The sequence below is a fragment of the Tamandua tetradactyla genome, chromosome 15 (assembly GCF_023851605.1).
Source record: "Tamandua tetradactyla isolate mTamTet1 chromosome 15, mTamTet1.pri, whole genome shotgun sequence".
Classification (NCBI taxonomy): Eukaryota; Metazoa; Chordata; class Mammalia; order Pilosa; family Myrmecophagidae; genus Tamandua; species Tamandua tetradactyla.
Window position 1 is genome coordinate 22,197,421 of NC_135341.1, and position 12,749 is coordinate 22,210,169.

General features: G+C 40.5%; 1 protein-coding gene across 2 annotated transcripts in view; it reads left to right on the forward strand.

Moving 5' to 3' along the window:
• CADPS (calcium dependent secretion activator) overlaps nt 1-12,749 on the forward strand; it is a 494,336-nt gene that overhangs the window by 374,398 nt on the left and 107,189 nt on the right. Inside the window, exons 15-17 of one of the 2 annotated variants that reach the window (XM_077128802.1) lie at nt 450-513; nt 925-1,048; nt 3,395-3,463. In XM_077128802.1, the coding sequence (XP_076984917.1) occupies nt 450-513; nt 925-1,048; nt 3,395-3,463 (257 nt within the window). The remainder of the gene's footprint in view (nt 1-449; nt 514-924; nt 1,049-3,394; nt 3,464-12,749) is intronic. The other variant, XM_077128801.1, reaches the window with a different exon arrangement.

Here is a 12,749-nt window from a genome sequence, read left to right on the forward strand (position 1 = left end):
AGCAGAATCATGAATTCACTCTTAATGCACGTCTCTATTTCGTATATTGAAGCCTTTGCAGATTTAAATGAGTGTGTTTGAATTTCATCCTGTTTCAATTAATATTTTTCAAAGCCGGTATCTATAATGATAAAGAAGGTCACATTTGAACTAACAAATGGTTCTCCTTCACAATGGAAATCTAAACAGAGCCTTATGTCATCACTCTAAATATTCTCTTCTGCTGCAGACATTTGCAGAGTCCCTCTTTAGTCATTATTCACACATACACATATATACATTATATACACACATATATGGTGTGAATTCAGATTAACATAACACAACGTGACAAAATAAAAAGCATTTCCCGTTCCTAAGAGAGAGTTGCTATAGGAATCAAACTGCCACGTATTTCATGCTCAATGGAATCGATTTGGGAAACCTGAAGAATTTTCTGTCTTTTTTAGGTATTGCTTTCCATTTGGCCGACCCGAAGGTGCTTTAAAAGCTACCCTCTCGCTCTTGGAAAGGGTAAGAATGAAAGACACTGACAAATTACATAAATACAGGAGGGAACAAAGCTGTAATGAAATCTTGTGGTCGAATGACCTAGTTTTTAAAAAACGTTTTAAGGGTTTGTTCACGATGCATCAGGCATCAGAATAAATGTGAAGAAACTGCCAAAATCCTCGATAGTTCTTCTTCAGACTCCCAAGTGGTTAGATATGTTGGAAATAATGCTCCCAGCCTCCCCTGATGTCTGCTGGGCTCTGCCACACTGACCATGCATTGCAGCTCTCGTGTTTTCTCTCCAGTGATGGCTCTGAATCCGTATTAAGTAATGAAAACATACTTACAACTAATTTTAAACTTGAACCCTTTGAGAAGTCTGACTGTCTGAACCCTCTTAATAGTCTTTTGTTGTTGTTGTTCCCCCTAAAGGTTTTGATGAAAGATATCGTTACCCCAGTACCACAAGAGGAGGTAAAAACAGTCATTCGTAAATGTCTAGAGCAAGCTGCTTTAGTCAACTATTCTCGCCTATCAGAATATGCCAAAATTGAAGGTAAGGCTTCCTTCTGTCCCCAGTTTTGAATTTATATTTTGGTATGCTTCCCTTGGGGAAATCACTCTTTCTTGCTGATGGCCACCAGAACACAGTAACCAATCTGAGTATGCTTAGCTGAAACCTGAAATGTAAATGCTTCCTTGGTTATAGCCAAACAGATTAAAGAACACGGGTGCAGAAAAATCATCATTGTAGGTGAAGAATGTTGAATATGGGGCATATTGAATATGGTTCCTTGGCGAGGCTGTGTTGGCCTCAAGTTCCTCTCTATGGCTAATGTTTTCCTATGAAAGAGTTCTTCTGTAAGGCTTGCTAATTTTTGAAGTAGAGGGAAGCAAAGGAATGTGTTTTCCCGCTGCTGATAGCACTGAAAGTAGAACCAGAATTGACTAAAGCAACATCCGGATTTGCTAAATTCTTTGTCGTCCCCTGGAAGTAATTTTTCTTTGAGTAGTATTTCAGACTTGACGGCAGGTTAGTGTGGCGCCATTTCTGTTGGCTCCAGGTTTGCTTTAGATCCCATTTGTTCCTATCACTGCAGACCTAAGATGGTTGTTAGCACTGCCCTCATCAGTTTTAGGGAAGAATCACTGATGACCAAGTCATCATCCGAAAGGGGCTTTGAGTAAAACTCTACTTGAGAAGATGTGGTTCTTTGGGACCTATTCATTCGCAAAGGTATTAATCACTTTTCATTGTTACCTTGTTGGCTGCTATAGGGTGATTTGAAAACCACACCCAACTTGACTTGACCCGTGGTGTAAGTGGATAAATGTGGAAGTTCTGTGTGCAAAACTCAATGTGTCCGTATTCTGGAATCTGATGTTCTCTCGCACATGAAACCTGGCACCTGACTAAAATCAGCAAATGTGCATTGTCTGCCTTCAGGACGTGACGGGAAACAAAAAGCCTAACCAACCACCGAAACCCCATCACTTACCCTGCCCAAGTCCTGGTTGTTTAGAGAATTAGGTTCAGATCATGTCAAATTTGCAGTGTTCTGTTTATTACATGTCCTCCCTCTCTGAATTTTGTCTGTCTAATACTGCAAATTGTGTACCAGTGGTTATGAAATCATTGTTATGCATCCAGGGAGAAACTCTTAAGAATTGGGCACTAAAAGGATGTTTTTATCAACTCTTGACTTGGTAATGAGTGATAAAAATAGAGAAACAAGAAGATCGTTAAAGGGATATATTCGTAAATAATTGTTCCAGCGTTCACCTGCCCAGGGCATGATAATTGGTTGTATTTGCTAAAGTCAACCCGGTACCTAATAATTCTAGGCCAGGCCAGAGATGGGCTGGGATCAAGAAACGTTTGTTTGCCATGGCTGCCACCTCCTAGGTCTCGGTCTAGCTATGGCTAGTCTTCTGGTAAGCTCTGCTCTCTTCTTTCAGACAAATATATCCCAAAACAAACTTTATGATCTATAAGTAAAAATGCATTCATTTCCAAAGTAGATCAGCTAGTCTGTAATTTCCTTTTGTGCCTCAATTCTTCTTGGTTGTGTTAACTATCTTTTGCACTGTGACTTTTAGGTCTGGGGATTCTTTGAAGATACCAATCCTTTTTTTCCAACTCTCTTTTCAGAGAAGTACCTCATTCCACACTACCTGCTCTCTTCCGCTTCTCTCCTTCCTTGTCCGTGATTGGCTCAGCCACTTTTTGACATTTCCTCGGCAAAAGTGGCTGTGACACCAATTTCAAAGCATGCTGGGATTGTTAATTCAGACAACCCAACATCCTCTGGCTGCATGTATCAGGTTTTCTTTCATGAACATAGTCCACCATAGGCTGAGACATTGCAGCTTTGAAGATTTTACTACCAGGCAACTTTCTTTTACAAAGTTCCTGTCCTACCCTCAGAAAAGAAGTCTTCCATTTTTACATTTGCACCCCTTCAAAGTGATCATTAACAGCTTAGCTATCTGAGAATTTTGGAAAGAAGTTGTGGTAATATGCTGGAGACTATGTTTATGAAGAAATACCTCAAGAGCCTTAGATACTAAAGTCTGAAATCCTTAGTATCTTGGAGCCTTAAATTGATAAAATTCCGTTTCCCTTTACTCATGATGTTTTTGGTCATTGTATTCTTGCAAACAGTTCTAAAGAGACGTGTAAAATCATGGTCACAACCTCTCTCGTGACTCACGGCATGCTGAATGGTTAATCCAGTAGATCTCCAATTTTGAAACTCCTTTTTCTTTTATCCTGTGTTTATCCCAAAATACTCTGTGGCTATTTTCCTTTGAGCTAATGTAACGTTTTCCTCTAACCTATGACCTTTAACCTCTTTACCTCTGACCTAAGCCTCTTGCATGCCCAAATCCTCTTTTATAGGGAAAAAGAGAGAAATGTATGAGCATCCTGTCTTCTGCTTGGCCTCCCAAGTGATGGATTTAACCATTCGTGAGTACCTACCACCTCCTCGCCATGCTGTCTTCACTCTTTCTGTTTTCATTATTTCAAGAAAATCCAGATCCAAACCAACTCACTCTCCTTGCTTCAAGTTTTTTAGCATTGGCTTGTCTTTTGGTTCTGTCTGTGAAACCCAGTGTGAGAAGTCCAGTCACTTTTTATCAGCCTAAAACAGGTTAGACAATTAAGCCATTTGTTTGTGATAAACTCAGATTTGTATGTAAGTTTTTCAGTTATTCTGTCTGTGACCTGAATGCATTTTTACTTTGCTTGTGTGTAACCCCAATTTGTAAAGTGCTTGTCACTGGTACACAATCAAAAGGTAGCAGCTAGGCTGGGGAACAATGTATTGGGTTGCAGATAAAGGACATTTGGGGCAAAGTCATGCCTTCTCTTCCACGTTTAAGATGTCAAAACTATTATGGGTATGCGATCACATGAGGTGATCCACTCTCTGTAAAAATTAGATCTCATGTGCCTCCTCTCTGTTCTCTCTCAAGCTGGGAAGCTTTTCCTTGCTCTCTCTCTGGAGATTTTGACTTGTCCTTGTCCTCTAAGCCCTCGCTAGAACATATGACTTAATTGTCACTTGGAGAGTTCATGTATGTTTCATGGATTGATTTCTCATTAAACTTAATTTCACTAATTTTCTATTTGTGCAGCATTTTCCACCCCAGTGAAGGAGCCTTTTTTTGCTGGCCCCCACACTTCGGGGCAGTGGGAACCCAAGGGCAACCTTTTCTTTCCAATATCATGTATCACGCATAATGGGGGGCATTTTGTTCCACTTGCTCATTAATCCTGCATATGTGTTCTTGTTTCTCTCTTCTCTCCTTGTTGTGCTCTCTCTCTTTCTTTCATATAGAGAATCAAAAGGATGCAGGTGAACCAATTGTATATGCCTTATAAACTATCAGGACTGTTGAGTTATATTTAGTTTTGTTTTTTTTTTCGTTTTTGTTTTTGTTTTTTAATAGCTCCTTAAGGTATGTACTCCCAAAACTGACGTGGAGTTGCAATAATACTTAAGGAGTTAATTTGTGCTGTCTCAACCTATCTCCAGCCCATTAGGTGTTGACTTTTATAGAGCAGAATTTCCATAAAGGCATAAGTTTTAAGGATCAGAATTCTGGTTTGCTACGGAGCTTCATTTCATCTTTGGTTTTAGGATTCCAGTGATTTGGCCCCATGTGCTTTTAAAAAAAGTTATCAAACCAAACTAATCTTCCTTTGTGTTTTTCATTTCTTTTTTCTGTTTTTTGCCCTATTGAGAAGTTTGTGTTCTTTGATTAATGTGTATCAGCCAAGACAGAGAAAAGTTGTGTCCGTGTTGTTCTTGTGTGTATCATATGATGAGGTAGGATGGGTATTCAGGGTGGCTGGACAGGGGCTCTGGCTGAAGTTTCACAAAAGGGAAACTATTAGAAAGATTTCTGGCTTTGGAAATTGTCTTCTTTGGTCACAAAGTTTCTGAGCATTTTTTGAGGAGAGGTCTGTCCCAAAACTTTAACAAATATATCATATTAGTCATTGTTTTTAAAGTCTAAAGGATTCTTGAGAGATGATTCTCATTTAAGCAAAGTTAACAGTGTTGGGCATTTTTTTCAAATCAATTCAGGAGATATTTTTGAGTCCATGCTAGCACCAAGCATGTACATATTTGAAGACACACAGACAAACCTGTGCTTAAGATACTCAAGTCTTTCTCCCCCTGATAGGTATTCATTCATTCATTCATTCATCAAATACTTAGTAGGACCCTACCATGTGCCAGAAATTGTGCTAGAAGTCAGAGAAAGTTAAACATAGAATTACCATATGACTTAGCAGTCCCACTCCTAGGTATATGCACAAAAGAATTGAAAGCAGGGACTCAAACACATGCTTATACATCAGTATTCATATTGGCAATACTCACCATAGTCCAAAAATGGAAACAGTCCAGATGTCTATCAACCAATGAATGGATAAACAAAATGTGGTATACCTGTACAATGGAATATTATTTAGTCTCAGAAAGGAATGAGGTTCTGATACATGTTATAACATGAGTAAACCTTGAAAACAGACACAGGAAAAATATTATATGACTCCAATTATATGGAATACTTAGAATAAGCAAATTCATAGAGACAGAAAGTGGATTACGTATTCCCAGGGGCAGGGGATGGGAGGAATGAGAGGTTATTGTTCAATGGGTGCAAAGTCTCTGTTTGGGTTGATAGAAAAGTTTTGGTAATGGATGGTGGCAATGGTAACACATCATTGTAAGCATAATTAATGCCACAGAATTGTACATTTAAAAATGTTAAAACGGCAAATTTTATGGTATATTACAACAACAAAAAAATTCTGTAGATCAAGAAAAAAAATAATTACCATTAAAAAATAAAGCCTGGAAATATGTAAACAGAGGGAAATAACTGCTACCCTTATGGGGCACCTGTGCAAATAGGTGCATATATGCAAATTGCAAATTCAGTGTACTGCAACATCTATTGGTAGAGTTATTTATCAGAGAGTTGGGGACCTTGTCAGAAAACCATGAGAGTCTTCACAGGAGTAATGAGGCTTGAGCAGAATCTTGAAAGATGAATTAGAATCTGTGAAGAGAGGCTGGGATTGGAAAAGGCCTCGTGGGTGGAGTAATACCTGCAAATACATAAAACCATATAGCTAATAAAAATAGCTAATGCTTATTGAATACATACCATGTGCCAGTTGGGATTCTAAGTGTTTTATATGTATGAAGTTCTTTAATCCTCACCACCCTTTAGAGGTTTTACTTTTATTTTATTCCCCATGTTAGAGATGAGGAAACTGAGGCACAGAGAGGATAAATAACTTACTTCTAGAGTATTAAGCAGTGGAGTCAGAATCTGAAACCAGGCAGAAGTCACACTCTTAACTGTTGTGTACTTCAGTGATTTGGGGCTGCAGATCAGGGTGAAATGATGGCAGTGCCAGGTGCTCATGGTGGCAAAGTAGACAGGAGCAAGATATCAAAGGCTTTTATATGCCATAAAAATACAGAGACCACTGCTCATGGACCAAGGGTTCTTCACCTGGAATTTATGCCAACTTTTGCACATTTCTTTTTCAGAGGAAAAAGTCCTTAGCTCTCACCTCTAAAGGTGATAGACAGCCCTTGAAGGTTCTTTACACAAGGGGATGGCTTGGCAATTTGCCTTCTGGAAAGATAATGCTGGCAGCAATGAAGAGAATTGATTGAGGAGGAGGAATGAAGGAAAACTGGAGTTAAAAGTTAAGGTTAGATTTATCTTGTACACTGAGAACTAAAAAAAGTCACATTTTTTTAATTGGTGAAAGAATTAAGCGTACACACATATATGTACATGCGTAGATAGAGAGATGCAGCACACGTGTATACTAAGGTCAAAGCCGAGACAGTTTTGAAATCTGGTGTGTCCAAGGCCTCTTCTAGGCATGTCAGGTCTCAGTCACAATCATAATCCTAATTACTTCTTTCCTGACCTTTAAACGCTTCTTCTTACACCCTCCCGATTTCCTTAAAGAGAGCAGAGAACAAGAACACGCATGGGTGTGCACAACCAGCTGTGTGGAGGTGGCAGGGTGCAGCCGGCATTACATGTGCAAATGGGGTGGGGTGGAATGCCAGGGACTGGAATGTGGACAGCTCTTGAGGCCTTGAGTCAGGCTGTGCTTTGAGAATCAATGGATTCTGCAGATGGCGTTTTGGTGGACTTATGCTTTCTGTCTAGTGGCGTTATTAGTAATTAAATGTTCAGTTTAATTACAGCACCTCAAAAAAAAAACATGCAAAAGGCTGCTACTCTATGAAAGAAAAGCTGTGACTCCTGAAAACGAATTCTTTTATTTTAAATACATTCCATTAAAACCATCACACTCTCTGAACCCAGCGATGTCTGAAAAAGTCTACACTACTAATGCCGTTTTGCCTCGGTTCTTGGCTAAATACTTGCATAAATTTCTGAGCATCATAACTATTCCACTGGAATTTGAAATAAAATGTTTTCCTTTAAATATGCCAAGGATCTGCAAAAGACAGATAGATAGACGAGATAGAGGGTAGATAGATGATAGCCCACTTATGTATCCAAGCACTGTGCTAAAAACTTTACATGGATTATATTATTTAATCATTACCTGATTCAATAAAGAGCATTTTATTATTGCCCCTTTTGCAGATAAGGGAGCAGAGATTCAAAGAAGATAAGTGACTTTCTCAACCAGAATTTGAATTCAAGCACCAGTTTTTTTTTGTCTCTTTCCACTGTGTGACCTTCCCAGCTGGTTTCATGGGCATTTGGACAGTACCCATTTATTCAATGGGTAAGGTCGAAAGTACCTATGACTTTTAATATGGGGAGACTACCAAAAGATAGAACAGCCCTTTCTGCAACCACATCACTGCCAAAATCTTCCCATTGTGAGGTCTTCTCGTAAGCAATTGGACTTCCCTGAATTTGCCAAAAACCAAGGACTTTTAACTGTCCTTGATTAAAAGAAATCTTCCAGAGTAGATCAAAATCCACCCAAGGGACTTCCAAGCAACTTCCGTGGTGTTCAGGTTCAGTATCTTTCCCTGTCTGCAGCCAAATTCCCTGCAGTCCAAGGCCTGTCGAAGGAGAGGAAAAGCCCACCGTGCTTGCGAGACGGCAGCCCCTAATCCAGCCCACCACCTGCCATCTCCCCAAGGAAACCAGTGAGGCCAAATCCCATCCCTGGCAAGATCCAGGCCATTCTAAGATGAGTTCCATCTCACATTTCAGGTCTTATACATGAGGGACTAAATGCTTCTCTTTTCACCTCTCTTGTTTCAGTGATGCATCAATTAGGGCTTCCAAGCTCATGTTATAAAAAGTGGGAGAAAGGGACAAGGAGGAACATGTTTCAAACACTGTCACCAAGAAGGATTTAGAAAAAGACAGGGTGTGTTAAAAATATGGCATGAACCAACAAATATGACCTTCTACCAAGGACATGATGCGGATGCCAGTGACTACTGTCAAAATTATTGAGAATTTTGTATGTACTCGGCACTTTCAGGCAGATCTCATTTAATTCTCACAAAAATCCAATAAGTATTTTATTACCATATTTCATTGAATCTAAAATGTCAGCAATTGTAAGATGCACCATTCGTTTATGTACCCTTAACAGTGCGTTAAATTGAAACACAGCGTCCAATGTAGGATGCATCCAGATTTCAGAAATGTTAAAATGTGCCTCTTTCGCTCAATGACATAAGAAATCAGTCTTTGGTACATGGAAATCCTCCAGTAGAGAGAGGTTAAGTACCTTGCCCAAGGTTACAGAGCTGATTCATCGCAGAGAATAAATTTGAACATGGGCCTGTCTCATTTCCAAGCCTACATCTTCAACTTCCACATTACAGAACACCAGTGATTCGCTGGCAGTAAAATTTTAAAATCAAAGAGGGACTTTTCAGTCATCTGATCACAAGCCTTCCTTTGACAGCTGGTGAAACTAGGCCTGGAGAAGAAAGGCCAGTTTCAAAATGAGATGGGTAGGTAGTGATACACAGTTATTTGGGATCCATCACCCTTACCCAGTGCCTTACCTTCCAGCCAAGCGATAACAGTCCTACCTGATATCCCACACCTGGGCTGAGCTCCTGTCATTACATCTGATGATAACTAGAGCTCACATGTCCGAAACATAAATACACAGCACCAAGAAATCACTGTCTCAGAATCAGACTGATTGCTCCTCAGGGTTTGTCCTACCAAACATTTAAATTGCCCTCTTGACTCCACCACAATTTTTAGCCTCTTTGACCTCACTTCTGTCCTCTATAAAAAGGGGTTAATAATGTTTTCCTTCCTCAAGCATGCTTTGAAAACAGATATCCCAGATGAAGCTCTCAGCACGGTGTCTGACACATAGGAAACATTCACTTATATATTAGCTGCTTTAATTTGTTCCTTTTTGTTATTAAAAAAAAAAAACTCTACTAAATCCAAAAGTATAACGCAGACGTAGTACTTCCTATCAGAAATGGAATAAAAAGACACACTTTTCAAATATAATGTTCATACAAGTCCCCCGGGACCTTGTTGAAATGCAGATTCTGACTCAGTAGGTCTGGGGTGAGGCCAAGGAGTCCTCACTTCTAACAAGCTCCCAGGTCATACTGAAGCTGCTGATCCAAGGATTGCACTCTGGGTGTCAAGGGAATGTAGGAGAGAGTCTAATGCTCTTTTTACCATAAATTGCAAATTAAAAAATTCAGTGCAGAACCACGTAGAATTGCTGACTACCCACTAACTTCCAGGAGCTGTGTCAGGCACAGGGGAAGTCTGCAAACAGCAAAAGCAGTCGTGATCCCTGCCCTCAGGGCCCTTACCATCCAGTGGAGAACATAAGCAGTTGCAGCCTGATAACTGCGGTCAAGGGGGCTGCAAGGTGCTGCAGGAGGACAATTCAAGGGGAGTTTACCTATGCCACCCTCCGTAATGCATCGCAGAGGGATGGATATGTCAGGGAAGGCAGTCATGGGGGCCAAGGGCTGGGCCCCCGAGAAGAACCAACTGTCATGTTCCCTGGGCTTTTTGAAGTATGTGCCGTCTGCCTCTATTCATCATCCCTCCGGCTTGTGGCCATGTACATCAAAGCATACTTGGGGACTGGGTGGATGTATTTAATCAGGACTTTTGCCATAGCCAGTGCCGCAAACCCAACTCAAATAGCTTAAGCAAGAAAAGGAAATTTTTTGGCCCATGTAGCTGGGAAACCCATGGAGGAACTGGCCTCAGTGATGTAGAATTTTGGTGTGTTAAGTGTGTTTTGTTATCTCCAACTTCTGACGGGCTTTTGTAATGTAGCTGGGGTTGAGGACAATAAGGTCATAGACAGCAGCAGGTGTTCATGCCGGATAATGACCCAGGAGTGAAAAAGAGCTTTCCTACCAAGCAACTGTATACAGTTCCATAGAAGGTTCTCAGTGGCCCAACTTGGGTCACATGCTAACCCCTGAACCAATCGTAATACTTATGATGGAGTATTCTATGGTTGACCAGGCTTGGGTCATATGATCACCTTGTAGGATACATTACTTGGCCTTCCCACCAGAACCACATGGAGCAGAGGAGAGGCAGGTATCCAGGGAAGGTAATACACAGAGGAGGAAAACAGATGTCCACTGCAGTAGCCATCCAGCATTAAGCTTACTTTTCTTAGGTGTAAGAGCTCAGCCTGAGGGACAAAGCCTGCCTTGGGATGCCAAGATACCAAAGTAGAGAAGAAAAATATCACAATCACATTATGTCTTCCCTGTGGATATCATTTATTTTAAATTATAATTATGTTTATATAATTTCTTTAGTTATTTTTAATTATTTAAAATCATTTTTAATTGCATGAAGACACTTGAAGTCATTCTCTTATTTGGAAGTTCATGTTATGATATTTACTCTTCATCAGTTCAGCTTAGGACATTTTTATGTCACTAGGAACTTTGGAGAAGAGATAGAAGGAGCTGTCAAGTTCATATGCATACTGCAAACACAGTGTATTACTATTTCTGTGAAAGCACTACATGGGGCAGGATCCACTGAGGATTCTCTTCCAGCAATATTTAAGGACCTGCCCTGGGCCAAGCACTGTTATACACCCTAGAAGTGTGTAATTCACTGGGCAGAAGGGGAGACAGACGTCTATATAATTTGCTATTATTTGGGGCCATCAGTGCTCAGGTAGAGGTCCTGAGGAGGAGTTAAACCTCTGTTTGGGAGCATTGGGGATCTCTTAGAGGTTTTAGAAGAGAAGCATGACAAGATCAGATGTGTGTTTTACAGAGATCACTCTGGCCATTGGAGACAGGACACAGAGGAAGAAAGGACTATAGGCTGGCTTGGAGGCTTCTGCAGCAGTTTAGGTGAAGATGCTGAGACCCAAGTCACATGCTCCCACCCTTGGCAAGAGTGTGGAGACTGTGACTATTACAGTGGGGGACAAAATCAAGAGACATGTTGGAGGTAGAGTGGTTAGGCCATGCTGCCCACCACCTTACAAAGAGGAGTCAAAGATGACTCCTGTGAAAAGATGAAAGAAAATGATCTCTGATTCACCCAACAATCCTTATTAACATCCATTTTATACTCTCCTCTTGATATAATCTTCTGAATAGGTATAATGGCAATGCAAATGGATCAAGTATACATAACAGACAGTCTCACGAAATAAATCCTATTAAATTTTCAAATCATTGGTCCATCATTTAGGGAGGCAGGGCCCTCTAGAAAGCATGGTGAAGCTATCTGCTTAGCTTTCTGTTCCTACTCTAGCTTTTCTCTACCGTCACCTCCAAATCATAGCAAATAATGTGTTACAGGCTAGTTGTTTTCAGTAATAACAAATCCAAACGCTGGCATCTTCAGCGGCACATCAATACTCTGGAACTTGGGGGAAAGTGGGCTTTTCATCAATCAGATCTATCGCTCATATGATATTTCAGAGGCTGGCAATTCACTCGCTGGAACCAGAGATGGGCAGGTTATTTAGGGGCTAATTGGAGTATCTCTTGCTCCTGGATGCTTCTCTTCCTTGGCTTTGCTGAGCATGCAGAGGAATTCTCTTTTGGTTTTTACAGTCACATTTAACTCTCTCCCTGGAAGCCAAGCAGATTTAATTGTGTAAACATGAGCAGTGGCAATTGGGTAAATGGAGTTGGAAACCAAGGTATGATGTTTTTGTTTTGCTCTGAGGGGAAAAAAATAGGGAGCATGTTTTTCTGTGGTGGCAAACCTCCCTGTCAGCGTTCCGGACAGACAGTTGGCAGGAGGGGCTCCCTTCCTGAATTTCTCATCAAGACCCATTGAACTGAAATATGTATCTGCAGTCACACAGGTTGTGGGTCAGCCTGGGGGTGGGTCACTATTTCATAAACTAGAAGTTCAAGTGTTTCTCTATGCAGGTGTAGTAATTTGGGAGAGAAGGAGGCGTTTCCCTGAGAACTGCACACTCAGGCAAAACACAATCACTGAAAGAGCCATGAGACTGTGTTACCAGAAATGTGCCTAATCTTGGGCAGAACTGTAAGTGGAAAACCAGATTTTAACAAATATGAAATACAGAGCACTTTTTTGATGAAAGGATCAATAGTTGCCTTCCTTTAAACAGCTATCATTTGAAACTGATTTTTCCAAATCCTATTTTTACACAATCTTTCCCAAACAGTTTAATGAAGAAGAAATGCATAAAGACGTTTTTAGTCCTGCATTCAAAACATTGAGGTGATACAAGAAAAGGG